The sequence below is a fragment of the Panthera tigris genome, chromosome C1, assembly GCF_018350195.1.
Source record: "Panthera tigris isolate Pti1 chromosome C1, P.tigris_Pti1_mat1.1, whole genome shotgun sequence".
In the NCBI taxonomy this organism is placed as follows: domain Eukaryota; kingdom Metazoa; phylum Chordata; class Mammalia; order Carnivora; family Felidae; genus Panthera; species Panthera tigris.
In genome coordinates this window covers 62,792,396-62,810,184 of record NC_056667.1, presented here as the reverse complement: position 1 = coordinate 62,810,184, position 17,789 = coordinate 62,792,396, and the positions used below count along the sequence as shown (strand labels likewise).

The 17,789-nt window shown below is 36.8% G+C and overlaps 1 protein-coding gene across 2 annotated transcripts in view; it reads right to left on the bottom strand.

The window, feature by feature from the left end:
- Positions 1-17,789, bottom strand: part of MSH4 (mutS homolog 4) — an 88,526-nt gene that overhangs the window by 46,198 nt on the left and 24,539 nt on the right. For both annotated transcript variants that reach the window (XM_007079236.2, XM_042997602.1), the window contains exon 8: positions 15,845-15,912. In XM_007079236.2, the coding sequence (XP_007079298.2) occupies positions 15,845-15,912 (68 nt within the window). The remainder of the gene's footprint in view (positions 1-15,844; positions 15,913-17,789) is intronic.

The following is a 17,789-nucleotide window of genomic DNA, read 5'->3' as shown; positions in this document are numbered from 1 at the left end:
AGTTCTACGCTCTTAGCAAATATCAATTATACAAGACAGTGTTACCAACTATAGTCACCATGCTTAACATTAGATCCTCAAACCTCATTCATGTTATAGTTGAAAGTCTGTACCTTTTACCAACTTCTCCCTATTTCCCTCCACACTCCAGTCCCTGGCAACCACTCTTCTATCCTCTGTTTCTAGGAGTTTAGTCTTTTTGTGTGTGTGTATGTGCATTATACATGTATGCATGTACCCATGTATGCACATATGTATATATGTATTCAGATTTCACATGTAACTGATACAATGCATTTAAATTTCACATATAACTAATACTATGTAGTGTATATCTCTTTCTGGCTTATTTCACTTAGCATAATGTCCTCAAGGTCAATTCATGTTGTTGCAAGCGGCAAGATTTCCTTCTTTTTTGTGGCTACATAATATTCTACTGCCTGTATGGGTGTGTGCACGTGTTGCATTTTCTCTATCCATTCATGTATCAGTGAACACTTAGGTTGTTTCTGTATCTTGACGATTGTGAATAATGCTGCAACGATCTCTTTGAGATCTTTTTTTCATTTTCTCTAGATATATACTTAAAAGTGGGATTGCTGGATCATATGGTAGTGCTATTTTTAACTTTCTGAAGAACTTCCATATTGTTTTCCACATAGGCTGTACCAATTTACATTCCCACCAACAGTGCACAAGGTTTCCCTTTTCTCTGCATCCTCATCATCACTTGTTACCTCTTGTTTTTTGTTTTTTGGGTTTTTTTGATGACAGCCATTCTAACAGGTGAATATCCCACTATTGTGTTAATTTGCATTTTCCTGATGATTATTGATGTTGAGCACCTTTTCTTTACAAAATTTTTTTTAATGTTTATTTATTTTTGAGAGAGAGAGAGACAGAGTGCAAGTGGGAAAGGGGCAGAGAGAGAAGGAGACACAGAAGCTGAAGCAGGTTCCAGACTCTGAGCTGTCAGCACAGAACCCGATGCTGGGCTTGAACCCACAAACTGTATGACCTGAGCCAAAGTTATATGTTTATCCGACTGTACCACCCAGGTGCCCCAACCACCTTTTCATATATCTGTTGGCTATTTGTATGTCGGCTTTGAAAGAATACCTATTTAGTTCTGCCCATTTTAAAATCAGATTGTTTTCTTGCTATTGAGTTGTAGGAGTTTTTTACACATTTTGAATAATATCTCATCAGATATGGTTTGCAAATATGTTCTCCAATTCTGTAGGTGCCGTTTCATTTTGTTGATCATTTCTTTTGCTGTGAAAAGATTTTTAGTTTGTTTGTTTTTGCTTTTGTTGCCAATAGTGTATGGTTCTTACCATATGTGAGGTGATGTTACATTATTTGAAGTAGACTGAATTTAGCTAAAGATGTGTAAGTCCTAAAGCAACCCATGAAATATAAAAATAATGAGTTCTATATAATCAATCAACAAAGGACATAAAATGGGGTCATAAAAAATACTCAATCCAGAAGAAGGCAGAAAAAAGGAAAAAGGGAACAGATGAGATAAATAGAAAAAGAAGTACCATCATGGCAGATTTACTCAAAACATATCAATAATCTCACTAAGCATAAATGGAATAAACCCCAATTAAAAATAATATATTCTCTGTATACAAAAAGCAAGACCCAGGGGCGCCTGGGTGGCTCAGTCGGTTGAGCGTCCGACTTCAGCTCAGGTCACGATCTCACGGTCCGTGAGTTCGAGCCCCGCGTCGGGCTCTGGGCTGATGGCTCAGAGCCTGGAGCCTGCTTCCGATTCTGTGTCTCCCTCTCTCTCTGCCCCTCCCCCGTTCATGCTCTCTCTCTGTCCCAAAAATAAATAAACATTAAAAAAAAAAAAATTAAAAAAAAAAAAAAGCAAGACCCAAATATATATTGTCTACAAGAAATCCACTTTAAATATAAAGACACAAATAAGTTAAAAGCATAAGAATTGCAAAAGCTATACCACGTTAACATGTCAAAAGAAAGCTGGAGGGGTGCCTTGTGCTAGGCTCAGCACTGAGCATGAAACCTGCTTGAGATTCCCTCTCTCCCTCTGCCCCTCTCCCCTGCATGGTCTCTCTCTAAAAATAAAATAAAATTAAGTTAAATTAAAATTAAAATTAAATTAAAAGCTGGAGTGGATATATTAATATTAAACACAGTAGGTTTCAGAGCAAAAACATATTATGAAGGAAAAAGAGGGTTATTTTATAATGATAAAGCAGTCAACTCATCAAGAAGACATAGCAAGAGAAGGGAGGATGAACAAAGCTGGCATCATAGCAGGAGGACCCTAGGCTTGTTTTGTCCCTCAAACACAGCTACTTAACTATCAAATCATTCTGAATCCTCAAGAAATTGATCTGAGGTATGATAGAACATACTGCACAACTAGAGGGAGAGAAGAGGCCACACTGAGGAAGGTAGGAAGTGTGGAGCCGTAGTTTTGGGGAAAAATGGACCACAGGGGGCTGCGGAGGGGAGGGAGCCCCTGTCACAGAAAAAGGTGAGAGACAGTGGAATGCACAGGGATAAACACAAGAACATTTCCCCAAAACCACTGGCTGGGAAAACAAGAGGGGCTAAATTTGGTGAGTTTTTACAACCAGTGGGGCTCAAAGACTGGAGTTTTAGAGGTCCCCAGGCTTGGCTGGGACAGAGACCTGAGGAAGCTGCTCTACTCCTGGAGAAGAGGCAGGCAAACAACCCTGGGGCAGACTGCATGATCTGAGGAATGCCTAAGGGGCATCGGGAGAGACTTTCTCCTTTTTGGTGACCATCTATGAGAGGTAGCATTGCTTCTCTAGGGACAAAAGAACCAGCAGGTGTCATTTTCCGCCTCCAACCTTCAGCATAGGTGCAGAGGAACCAGCTGAGGGTGAGTATCCTGGATACCAGTTTTTCACTGAACTTTACTCCAAAATCCATGCTCCTGTACTCTGGTGCAACTGCCATTCTGAGTCAAACCTGCATCAGTCCCAACAGGGGAAGACCCTTTCCCAGAGAATAAGCGCAGATCCCTGTCACACCAGGTCCCTAAAGTTTGGAATTTTAAAAGTCAGCAGGCCTGGCTAGGGTAGAGGCCAAAGTATTCTATGCTGCTACAGGCAGGTAAGCAACCCAGACAGAGTGTGAAATTAGTGATCTGAAAAATGTCTGTGATGCACCATGGGAAATTATTCACTCCTCTGAAAGTGCTTCCATGAGAGCAGCAAGCACAGACTCTCCTCTCCAGGGACAAAGAACCTGGTTCATGCCATTTCCCTCCTCTACCCCTCAGCATAAACCAACTTCAATAAATAGCAAAGGACCAACACTGCCTGCCTAACCTGCTAACGCTAAGTCCTACCCCTCTGCACTCTGCTGGGACTGTTTTTCTTCAGCAAGAGTGACTACCGACCATTACAGCAGGCCTCTCCCCCATAAGACCAGCACAAACACCCCCACATACACCATGTCTACCGACATAAGAGTCCTGCAAAGCTTCAGTTCTAGTGAAAAGAGCATTAGGTCTCTTTTAGCAAGTATACTAGAGCACAACTAGTTAAAACTCACCAGACTCTGCCCAAGGTCCAAACACTCCCAACTGCAAGCAAGGAGAAACTGAAGACAACCAACCTAAGGCACAGAGCAGCCAAAACACATCACCAAAGTGCATGTACCACACACCAGAGACACTTCCTGAAGCACCAGGCCCTGGATATTATATGACCTCTTCTTCACATCCTTCCTCTCAGGAACAGGAAACATAACAGGTTTTCCTAATACCCAGAAGACAGAGGCCTAGACAAAATGCCAAGACAGAGGAATTCATCCCAAAATAAAGAATAAGAACAGGTCATGGCCAGGGATCAAATTGAAACAGATACAACTAACATGCCTTATCAAGAATTTAAAGCAACAATCATAAGGCTACTACATGGGCTCAAAAAAAGCATGGAAGACATTAGGGAGACCCTTACCACAGAGATAAAAGAGCTAAAAGAAAAAAAAAACAATCAGGCCAAAATTAAAAATATAATAACCAAGATCTGAAACCAACTGAATGTAATGAGCACCAGAATACAAGAAGCAGGGGAATATATAAGTGATAGAGAAGATAGAATTCTGGAAAATAATGAAGCTGAACAAAAGAGAGAAAGAAAAATTGGGGGTCACAAAAGTAGACATAGGGAACCCAGTTACTCCATCAAACATAATAACATTTGTATCACAGGAGCCCCACAAGAAGAGAGAGGGAAGAACAGAAGGTACATTTGAGGAAATTCTAGCTGAAAATTTCCCTAATCTGAGGAAGGAAACAGATATCCAAATCCAGGAGGTACAGAGAACTCCCATCAAAATCAACAAAACAGGCCAACACCAAGGCATACTGTAGTCAAATTTGCAAAATATAAAGAAAATATCCTAAAAACACCAAGACAAAAGAACTTATAAGGGAAGACAAATAAGTTTAGCAAAAGATCTCTCCACGGAAACCTGGCAAGTCAGAATACAGGGACATGATACGTTCAGTGTGCTGAATGGGAAAAATCTGCAGTCAAGAATACTTTTTCCAGCAAGGCTGTCATTCAGAATAAAAGGAGAGATAAAGAGTTTCCCAAACAAAAACTAAAGGAGTTCATGACCACTAAACCAGATTTGTTAGAAATACTAAAGTGGACCCCTTGAGTGGGAAAGAAAGACCAAAAGCAACAAAGACTAGAATGGAACAGAGAAAATCTCCAGAAACAACAACAAAACAAGTAATACAATGGCACTAAACTCATATCTATCAATAATCACTCTGAATATAAATGGACTAAACACTCCAGTCAAAAGACAAAAGGATGTCAAATGGTTAAAATAAACAAGACCCATCTATATATTGCCAACAAGAGACTCATTTTAGACCTAAAGACACCACCAGATTAAAAGTGAGGGGATGGAGAATTATCTATCATGCTAATGGATGTCAAAAGAAAGCCAGAGTATTGAGGCATCTGGGTGGCACAGTCAGTTAAGCATCCAACTTTGAGTCAGGTCACAATCTCATGGTACGTGATTTCAAGCCCCACATGCTTGGGATTCTCCCTCTCTCTCTCTCTGCCCCTCCTCAAAACAAATAAATAAAAACTTAAAAAAAAAAAAAAAGAAAGAAAGAAATCCAGAGTATCAATAGCTCTATCGGACAAACTAGATTTTACACCAAAGACTGTAACAAGAAATGAAGAAGGACACTAGATCATAATAAAAGGGACTATCCAACAAGAAAATCTAACAACTGTAAATATTTATGTCTCCAACTTCAAAACACCCAAATATATAAAACAGTAACAAACATAAAGGAACTCATTGATAATAATATAATAATAGTAGGTGACTTTCATATCCCACTTATATCAATTGACAGGTCATCTAAGCAAAAAGTCAACAAGGAAGCAATGGCTTTGAATGACACACTAGACCAGGTGGGACGTAAGAGATATATTCAGAACATTTTATCCTAAAGCAGCAAAATATACATTCTTTTCAAGTGCACATGGGATTCTATAGATAATATACTAGGTCACAAATCAGGCTTCAACAAGTACAAAAAAGACTAAGATCATAAATGTATTTCTTCTAACCAAAATGCTATGAAACCTGAAGTCAACCATACGAAAACATTTGGAAAGGGGCGCCTGGGTGGCGCAGTCGGTTAAGCGTCCAACTTCAGCCAGGTCATGATCTCACGGTCCATGAGTTCGAGCCCTGCGTCAGGCTCTGGGCTGATGGCTCGGAGCCTGGAGCCTGTTTCCGATTCTGTGTCTCCCTCTCTCTCTGCCTCTCCCCCGTTCATGCTCTGTCTCTCTCTGTCCCAAAAATAAATAAAAAACGTTGAAAAAAATTTTTTTAAAAAAGAAAACATTTGGAAAGACCCACAAATAACATGGATGTTAAAGAACATCCTACTAAAGAATGAATGGGTCAACCAGGAAATTAAAGAAGAAATAAAAAATGAAATGAAATGAAAACACAAAACCTTTGGGGTGCAGAAAAAGTGGTCATAAGAGAGAAGTACATAGCAACATAGGTCTACCTCAAGAAGCAAGAAAAATCTCAAACAATCTAACTGTACACCTAAAGAAGCTAGAAAAAGAACAAATGAAGTCTAAAGCCAACAGAAAAAGGGAAATAATAAAGATTAGAGTAGAAATAAATGATATAACAACAACAACAACACAGAACAGATCAATGAGATTAGGAGCTTGTTCTTTGAAAAAAATTAATAAAATTTAATAATACCCTAGCCAGATTTATCAAAGAAAGAGAAAAAGAGAGAGAGAGAGAGAGAGAGAGAGAGAGAAGACCCAAATACATAAAATCACAAATGAGAGAGGAGAAATAACAATGAAAAATTATATGCCACCAAACCAGACAATCTGGAAGAAATGGATAAATTCCTAGAAATGTATAAACAACCAAAACTGAAACAGGTAAGAAATAGAAAACTTGAACAGATTGATAACCAGCCAAGATACCGAATCAGTAATCAAAAATCTCACAACAAACAAAAGTCTAGGGCCAGATATCTTCACAGGGGAGTTCTACCAAACATTTAAAGAAGAGTTAACACCTATTCTCTCACGCTATTCAAAAAAATAAAAATGGAAGGAAAACTTCCAAATTCATTCTATGAAGACAGCATTACTGTGATTCTAAAACCAAAGACCCCAATTAAAAACAAAACAAAACAAAACAAACATTACAGGCCAATATCCCTGATGAACATGGATGCAAAAATTCTCAACACAATACTAGCAAATAAAATCCAACAGTACATTAAAAGAATAATTCACCATGATCAAGTGGTATTTATTCCGGGGTTGCAAGGGTAGTTCAATATTCACAGATCAATGCGATACACCACATTAATTAAACAAAAGATAAGAGCATATGATCCTCTCAATAGATGCAGAAGAAGCATTTGACAAAGTACAACATCCATTCATGATAATAACCCTCAACAAAGTAGGGAGAGAGGGAACATATCTCAACATAATAAAGTTCATGTATGAAAAACCCACAGCTAATATCATCCTCACTGGGCAAAAGCTGAGATCCTTTCCTCAACATTCAGGAACAAGACAGGGATGTCCACTCTCAGCACTATTATCTAACATAGTACTGGAAGTCCTAGCCTCAGCAATCAGACAACACAAAGAAATAAAAGGCATCCAGATCAGCAAGGAAGAACTCAAACCTTCACTATTTGCAGATGAAATGATACTTGATATAGAAAACCCAAAAGACTCCACCAAAAATCTGCTAGAACTGATACACGAATTCAGTAAAGTTACAGGATACAAAATCAGTGTACAGAAGTCTGTTGCCTTTCTATAGACCAATAATGAAGCAGCAGAAAGATAAATCAAGGAATCAATACCATTTACCATTGCACCAAAAACCATAAGATACCTAGCAATAAACCTAACCAAAGAGGCAAACTATCTGTATGCTGAAAACTATAGAAAGCTTATGAAAGAAACTGAAGAGGACACAAAGAAAAGGAAAAACATTCCAGACTCACGGATTAGAAGAGCCAGATATTGTTAAGATGTTTACATTACCCAAATCAATCCACATTTAATTCAACCTCTATCAAAATGCCACAATGCTATGAAACTTGAAATCAACCACAGGAAAAAGTCTGGAAAACCTCCAAAAGCATGGAGGTTAAAGAACACCCTACTAAAGAATGAATGGGTCAACCAGGCAATTAGAGAAAAAATTTAAAAATGTATGGAAAAAAAGTGAAAATGAAAATACAACAATCCAAATGCTTTGGGATGCAGCAAAGGCAGTCCTGAGAGGAAAACACATTGCAACCCAGGCTTATCTCAAGAAATAAGAAAAATTCCAAATACAAAATCTAACAGCACACCTAAAGGAAATAGAAGCAGAAGAGCAAAGACACCCCAAACCCAGCATAAGAAGAGAAATAATAAAGATCAGAGCAGAAATAAACAATAGAATCTAAAAAAACTGTAGAGCAGATCAATGAAACCAAAAGTTGGTTTTTTGAAAAAATAAACAAAATTGATAAACCTTTATCCAGGCTTCTCAAAAAGAAAAGGGAGATGACCCAAATAGACAAAATCATGAATGAAAATGGAATTATTACAACCAATCCCTCAGAAATACAAGCAATTATCAGGGAATATTATGAAAAATTATTTGCTAACAAACTGGACAACCTGGAAGAAATGGACAAATTCCTAAGCACCCACACACTCCCAAAACTCAAACAGGAATAAGTAGAAAACTTGAACAGACCCATAACCAGCAAAGAAATTGAACCAGTTATCAAAAATCTCCCAAGAAATAAGAGTCCAGGACCAGATGGCTTCCCTGGGGAATTTTACCAGACATTTAAAGCAGAGATAATACCTATCCTTCTCAAGCTATTCCAAGAAATAGAAAGGGAAGAAAAACTTCCAGACTCATTCTACGAAGCCAGTATTACCTTGATTCCTAAACCAGACAGAGACCCAGCAAAAAAAGAGAACTACAGGCCAATATCCTTGATGAATATGGATGCAAAAATTCTCAACAAAATACTAGCAAATTGAATTCAACAGCATATACAAAGAATTATTCACCATGATCAAGTAGGATTGATTCCTGGGCTGCAGGGTTGGTTCAACATTCACAAATCAATCAACATGATACATCACATTAATAAAAGAAAAGAACCATATGATCCTGTCAATCGATGCAGAAAAAGAATCTGACAAAATTCAGCATCCTTTCTTAATAAAAACCCTCGAGAAAGTCAGGATAGAAGGAACATACTTAAACATCATAAAAGCCATTTATGAAAAGCCCTCAGCTAATATCATCATCAATGGGAAAAACTAAGAGCTTTCCCCCGAGATCAGTAACAAGACATCAGGAACAAGGATGTCCACTCTCACCGCTGTTGTTTAACACAGGGTTGGAAGTGCTAGCATCAGTTATCAGACAACAAAAGGAAATCAAAGGCATCAAAATTGGCAAAGATGAAGTCAAGCTTTCACTTTTTGCAGATGACATGATATTATATATGGAAAACCCAACAGACTCCACCAAAAGTCTGCTAGAACTGATACATGATACAAAATCAATGTACAGAAGTCAGTTGCATTCTTATACACTAACAATGAAGCAACACAAAGACAAATAAAGAAACTGATCCCATTCACAACTGCACCAAGAATCATAAAATACCTAGGAATAAACCAAACCAAAGATGTAAAAGATCTGTATGCTGAAAACTACAGAAACCTTATGAAGGAAATTGAAGAAGACATAAAGAAATGGAAAAACATTCTGTGCTCATGGATTGGAAGAATAAATATTGTTAAAATGTCAATACTACCCAAAGCTATCTACACATTCAATGCAATCCCAATCAAAATTGCACCAGAATTCTTCTCGAAGCTAGAACAAGCAATCCTAAAATTCATATGGAACCACAAAAGGCCCTGAATAGCCAAAGTAATTTTGAAGAAGACCAAAGCGGGAGGCATCACAATCCCAGACTTTAGCCTCTACTACAAAGCTGTCATCATCAAGACAGCATGGTATTGGCACAAAAACAGAAACATAGACCAATGGACTAGAATAGAGATTCCAGAATTGGACCCACAAATGTATAGCCAGCTAATCTTTGACAAAGCAGGAAAGAATGTCCAATGGAAAAAAAGACAGTCTCTTTAACAAATGGTGCTGGGAGAACTGGACAGCAACACGCAGAAGAATAAAACTAGACCATTTTTTTTACACCATTCACAAAAATAAACTCAAAATGGATAAAGGACCTGAATGTGAGACACGAAACCATCAAAACCCTAGAGGAGAAAGCAGGAAAAAACCTCTCTGACCTCAGCTGCAGCAATTTCTTACTTGACACATCTCCAAAGGCAAGGGAATTAAAAGCAAAAATGAACTATTGGGACCTCATGAAGATAAAAAGCTTCTGCACTGCAAAGGAAGCAATCAACAAAACTAAAAGGCAACCGACAGAATGGGAAAAGATATTTGCAAATGACATATCGGACAAAAGGCTAGTATCCAAAATCTATAAAGAGCTCACCAAACTCCACACCCGAAAAACAAATAATCCAGTGAAGAAATGGGCAGAAGACACGAATAGACACTTCTCCAAAGATGACATCCAGGTGGCCAACAGGCACATGAAAAGATGCTCAACATCACTCCTCATCAGAGAAATACAAATCAAAACCACACTGAGATACCACCTCATGCCAGTCAGAGTGGCTAAAATGAACAAGTCAGGAGACTATAGATGCTGGAGAGGATGTGGAGAAACAGGAACCCTCTTGCACTGTTGGGGGGAATGCAAACTGGTGCAGCCACTCTGGAAAACAGCGTAGAGGCTCCTCAAAAAATTCAAAATAGATCTACCCTATGACCCAGCAATAGCACTGCTAGGAATTGACCCAAGGGCTACAGGAATGCTGATGCATAGGGGCACTTGTACCCCAATGTTTATAGCAGCACTTTCAACAATAGCCAAATTATGGAAAGAGCCTAAATGTCTGTCAACTGATGAATGGATAAAGAAATTGTGGTTTATATACACAATGGAATACTATGTGGCAATGAGAAAGAATGAAATGTGGCCTTTTGTAGCAACGTGGATGGAACTGGAGAGTGTTATGCTAAGTGAAATAAGTCATACAGAGAAAGAGAGATACCATATGTTTTCACTCCTGTATGGATCCTGAGAAACTTAACAGAAGACCATGGGGGAGGGGAAGGGAAAAAAAAAGGTTAGAAAGGGAGAGAGCCAAAATAAGAGACTCTTAAAAACTGAGAACCAACTGAAGGTTGATGGGGGGGTGGGAGGGAGGGGAGGGTAGGTGAGGGGTACTGAGGTGGGCACCTGTTGGGATGAGCACTGGGTGTTGTATGGAAACCAATTTGACAGTAAATTTCATATTAAAAAATAAAAATAAAAATAAATACCACCACCATTTTTCACAGAGCTAGAACAATCCTAAAATTTGTGTGGAATCACAAAAGACTCCAAACAGTCAAAGCATTCTTGAAAAAGAAAAGCAAAGCTGGAGACATCACAATTCTGGACTTCAAATTATATTACAAAGCTGTAGTGATCAAGACAGTCTGGTACTGACACAAAAAGATACACAGATCAATGGTACAGCATATAAAATGCAGAAATGAACCCCCAACTGTAACAAAGCAGGAAAGAATATCCAATCGAAAAAGACATTCTCTGCAACAAATGGTGTTGGGAAAACTGGACAGTGACACGGAGAAAAATGAAACTGAAAACTGGACCACTTTCTTACATCATACACAGAAATAAACTCAAAATAGATGAAAGACCTAAATCCTAGAGAAGAACACAGCAGTAACCTCTTTGACCTTGGCCACAGCAACTTCTTACTAGATATGTCTCCTGAGGCAAGGTAAACAAAAGCAAACATGAACTTTTTGGGACTTCATCTAGATAAAAAGCTTTAGCACAAAGAAGGAAACAATCAACAAAACTAAAAGGCAACTGATGGAATGGGAGAAGATATTTGTGAATGACATATCAGATAAAGGGTTAGTATCTAAAACATATAAAGAACATATAAAACTCAACACTCAAAAACCAAATAATATAATGGGCAGAAAGACATGAATAGACATTCTTCCAAAGAAGCCATCCAGATGGCTAACAGACACATGAAAAGATGCTCAACATCACTCATCATCAGGGAAATACAAATCAAAACTACAATTAGATATCATCTCACACCTGTCAGAATGGCTAAAATAAAAAAACACAGGAAACAACAAGTGTTGACAAGAACGTGGGAGGAGAAAGGGGAGCCTTCTTACACTGTTGGTGGGACTGAAACAAGTGCAACCACTCTGGAAAACAGTATGGAGGTTCCTCAGAAAGTTAAAAACAGAACTACCTTATGACCCAGCAACTGCACTACTAGGTATTTACCCAAAGGATACGAAAATACTGATTCAAAGTGATGCATGTACACCAATGTTTATAGCAGCATTATTAATAGCCAAATTATGGAAAGAGCCCATATGTCCATCAACTGATGAATAAAGAAGATGTACATATATACAATGGAATACTACTCAGCCATCAAAAGGAATGAAATCTTGCCATTTTTCAATGATGTGGATTGAGCTAGAGAGTATTATGCTAAGTGAGATCAGTCCAAGAAAGACAAATACCACATGACTTCACACATGTGGAATTTAAGAAACAAAACAGATGAACATACAGGGAAAAAAATGAGAGAGAGGCAAACCATAAAACAGACTCTTCGGGAGCCTGGGTGGCTCACTTGGTTAAGCACCCAACTCTTGATTTTGGCTCAGGTCATGATCTCACGGTTGTGAGATCAAGCCCCACAAGATTCTCCCCCTTCCTCTCCCTTTGCCCCTCCCCTGCTGGTATGCACACTCTCTTTCTCCCTCAAAAAAGAAAAAGAAATAAATAAATAAACGAGACTTGTAACTATAAAGAACTGAGGATTACTGGAGGGGAGATGGGCAGGGGTATGGGTTTAAATTGGTGATAGGTATTAAGGGGGGCACTTGTGATGAGACTGGGTGTTGCATGTAAGTGATAAATCACTAAATTCTACACCTGACACTAATAGTATATTGTATGTTAACTAAAATTGAAATAAAAACTTGAAAAAGAAAAAAAAAAGAGGGAGAAGGAAATGATTTTGAACTTTATATATGCAAATTAACAGTATATACAAAATGTCCACTGTATAAAAAAGAAAAGAACTTCAGAGAAATAGACAAATCCACAATTACAGTTGGAGATATCAGCATGTTTCTTAATAATTGATACAATAAATAGATCCCCCAAAACAATAAAGATATATAATTGATACAATAAATAGATCCCCCAAAACAATAAAGATATAGATATAGACACTATCAATCAACCTGAATGGACATTCATGGAAAATTCAATTCCACAACAGCAAAATACACATTGTTTTCAAACATACATGGAACATTTACAAGAAAGATCATATTCTGGGCCATAAAAATGAGTCAATAAAGCTAAAAGGATTCATACTAGACAATATGTGTCCTTGATCACTATGAAATTAGAGATCTCTACAGAAAGATATCTAGAAAGTTTCCAAATACTGGAAACTAAATAACAAAAAAATAGCCCATATGTCAAAGAATAAATTAAAAAGGAAATCAGAAAGTAGTTTTAACATTTTTGATTGGAAAAGGAAACACAACATATCAAAAATTGTGAAATATAGCTAAAGCATTACTCAGAGGGAAATTTATAGCACTACAATGACTATATTAAAAAAAAAAGTCTCAAATGAATGATCTCAGCTTCTCTCTTCACAACCTGAAAAAAGAGAAAACTAAGTACAGAGTAATCAGAAGAAGGAAAAAGGGAGAGGAAGAAGGAGAGGGAGAGGAAGAAGGAGAGGGAGAGGAAAACCAAAAAACAGACTTCAACTATAGAGAACAAACTGATGGTTACCAGAAGGAAGATGGGTAGTGAGTGGGTTGGGTTAAATGGGTAATGGATATAAAGGAGTGCGCTTGTTGTGATGAGCACTGGATGGTGTGTGTGCAAGTGTTAAATCACTAAATTCCACACCCAAAATTAATGTTACACTGTATGCTAACTGGAATTGAAAATTAAAAACTTGTAAGGGAAAAAATAACAAATAAATAAATATTCAATAAAAAAAAAAGACTGATAAAAGCAGAAATCCATGAAATGGAGAACATGAAAAAGAAATCAATTAAATCAAACAATGGTTTCTTGAGAAGACCAATAAATTTGATAACCTCTAGTCAGAATGACTAACAAAAAAGAGAGAAGCACCTGGGTTGCTCAGTTGGTTAAGCAACCAACTCTTGATTTTGGCTCAAGTCATGATCTCACAGTTCATGAGATCCAGCTCCTTCTTGGGCTCTGCACTGACAGTGTGAAACCTATTCGGGATTCTCTCTTGCCCTCTCTCTGCTCCTCCCCTGCTTGCATGCATGTGCATACTTGGTTGCTCACTCTCTCTCTCAAAATAAATAAACTTTAAAAAACCAAGGAAAAAGAGAATATTCAATTACCAACATCAAGAATAAGTGAGGGGGAGCACCTGGGTGGTTCAGTTGGTTGAGCCTCATACTACTGATTTCGGCTCAGGTTGTGATCTCACAGTTCATGAAATCTGACCCCTCCTTGGCCTCTGCACCAACAGCAAGGAGCCTGCTTAGAATTCTCTCTCACCCTCTCTCTCTGCCCTCCCCTGCTCACCTGCACGCGTGCTCTCTCCCTCAAAATAAATAAACTTCAAAAAATAAAGAATAAGAGAGGTATATCATGCAAACTTTAGAAACATAAAAAGGACAGTAAGGAGGTTATTGAACAACATAATGAGGGTTATGAAGTAAGGAGGTTATGTACAAGGAGGTTATGTACAAGTAAGGAGGTTATGAACAACGTTAATGCCAATACATTCAACAAGTTGGGTGAAATGACAAATTCTTTGAAAGACACAATCTACCAAAGCTCATACAAGAAACAGGTAACCTGAATAGCACCATATCTATTTAAGAAGTTGACTTTACAGTCAAAAACCTTCCTAGAAAAAAAAAGTCCCTGTTCTAATGGCTTCATTTGTGACCTCTACCAAACATTTAAGGTAGAAATAATACCAGTTCTACACAAACTGTACCAGAAAGTTAAAGAGGAGGGAAAGCTTCCAAACTCCTGTTATGAATATAACTAATTTGGTTCCAGACATCAGTTGTTTTAGGTTACTTCCCAGTTGTATATATTAAATTATAAGGTATTTCAACTATTTAAGGAAACTTCTTATTCTGTGCCTGGCCAACAGCCAAAACATTTCCATCCATCAGATAATGTTTTTATTATAAATGAACCTAAAGAGGTTATCTCTACAATATGGAAAGACTCCTGAAACATAGATTAATTAGATTTCAGTGGATTTGCAAATTAATCAATTTTAAATCAAACTCTACTGATGTACAAGATCCTTTTCTTTTTAAAGCATATGAGAAAAAATATGCATGTATTTCATTAAAGTAAATATTTTTCTGTTCACCTTAACAGAAGAATAAAAACCATATATGATTTTCCTTACAGGATGTGCCTATAAGCACTAAGTATTTAAATCTGTAAATATTCAAAGATGTTTCATCTTAAAGTTTAAGCATATTTGAAGGCTAATCAAACTTCACATAATGTTCACTTTTAAGAAGCACCTATCTCTTTGGATCTAATATAAATTTTATCTAGTTATTTATTAAATATTATAATCTAAGTTTTAAAAAAATTATATATAAAACTAATACTTAATGAAAATATGCCAATTCTCCAACTAAGAATCTTAATTTTACTATAACATATAATAGAAAATTAAGAAAAAATGTTTCCTTTAAAAAGGCATAAACATGCTCCAGATATTAATAATGAAGTACTTTTCCAAAACTTTTTTTTTAAGTTGGTTTATTTATTTTGAGAGAAAGAAGGGGAGCAAGTGGGAGAGGGGCAGAGACAGAGGTAGAGAGAGAATTCCAAGCACACTCCATGTTCAGCACAGAGCTAGACACAGGGCTCAATCTTACAACAGAGAAAACACGCTACAAGATCACAACCTAAGCCAATATCAAACAGTCAGATACCCACTGAGCCACCCAGGTGCCCTCCAAAACATTTTGATACTTTTTTATTATTGTATCACATTAAGACAAGTTATATCACATAAAATATAGTAACATAATATATAATATATACACAGATACATACCGTGTCTTGCTTTGGAATCTGGACTAAAACAGAAAGAAGCTGCTCTGTATCAAGAAATCTTGATATAACTGAAACAAGAAACATGTGCATTTAAACTTTGTGTTACACAGATTTTTGACTGTGCAGGGAGTCAGTGCCCCTAACCCCCATGTTATTCAAGGGCCAACTGTATATCTATGTCTGTCTATATCCATAACTATATCTATATCTATATGTGTCTTTCTATCTATCTATCTATCTATCTATCTATCTATCTATCTATCTATCTATCACATGTTCTTTATCCAACATCCGTTGACACTTAGGTTGTTTCCATATCTTGGTATTATAAATAAAATTGTAATCAACAACAAAAAAAAATTAAAAAAAAACTTTGTGTTACAGTTCAAAATATAAAGTATTTATATAAAGTATTATCCTCAAATAATAAAACAGAACAGTTCTACCTACATACATTATGTGTTTTAATTGTCTTTACCTATCTTACATGTCAGGAATAAAACAATAAATTCTAATGACCTTTTCTTAATTTTATTATAATAAAATTTATATTTATTATAATAAAATTTATAATCCATCTTCAAATCTGACACTATTGATTACCCTTTCCTTCTAAAAACTACACTTCTCTGGAAAAACTACACTTCTCTGGCTTTTAGATGCTAATTATAAATTTCTTTTCACCTTTTTGATCTCTAACTTTTCTTCCTGATACTTAAGATTAGTTTGTTTAAAAACTCAGTTCAACCACTAACCATGTCACCTAAACAGAATTTACCTACCTTCTCTGAACTTTGGTTGTTCTTATTTTTAAAATGTGGATTGTAACATCTACCTCCTATGGTTGTTGTGAGGATTAAAGGAGATAATATGTGTAAAGTTCCTTGCACATACCCGAGCTCAAAACTGTTCTTTTGCTTTTTTCAACTCACTTTCCAGCTTAAAATATTCTATAAAAGTAACTGTATGATAACTGTAATCTATCCCTTTTAAATATCTCCAGTTTTTTTTAAACCTTGCCATTTAACATACAGACTTTTTAATGAACTCATTTCCTCATACTCAAAATACAGTGAACTATAGTAACTCTTTCTTAATAACTCATGATTATTGTCATCACTGAAACATATGACCTCAGAGCTTTTGTGTAGACTTATTATTGATACTTTCACAAAGTGGCTCCAACCTGTTACACTTAAAGAAAACAAAAAGACAAAAACTGTACATTGCTTTCTTCCTGTTCAAGTTGTCAGGTATCTTGTGATAGTTTTCAGTTGCCTACCTCTAGAACTCTGACCCTTTCTAATCTGCTGCTTCTAATTACTTATGTTAAAACTATGTTTAAGAAGTAAGAGTAAATAGACTGAGCATGCTACTGTTATTACTGTTCAATAAAACATAATACTATTATGACATTTTACATGTGATTCCACTAATCAGACTCTTAAACCCTCATATGGATTGGCCTTTTTCTTTTTTGGTCTTTTCTTCTTCCCTTCCCTAAATCTACCATAACAACCAGGGTAATGTTTCTAAAATAAAGGTTTGGTCATATTACTCTCCTGGTTCAGAATCATCAGCTCCCTACTACTTGCAGGAAAAAAAAAAAAAACAAATTTCTTAGCATTACATAAACGCCCTTCATAAGCTAGCCCCAATCCTCATTTCCTGCTATTCCTCAAGGCTTCAAATTGTAAGTAACCACCGGCCATGCCTTAAACACATCAAACTCTTTCATATCAACTGCAAATATAACTGCAGAAGCTTATGGTAACTCTATCTTCCCCCAGTTCCTAGAAAAGCAAGTGTACCCTAGAAAGTAATGACCGCTCAAGATCACAGCCAATAGCAGATATTTCTCCCCGCCACTACATCCACAAAAACATTTTTGTTGCCCTATGTGCATCAGCATACCTCGCACGGGTATGTTTCCTCTGTCTTAATT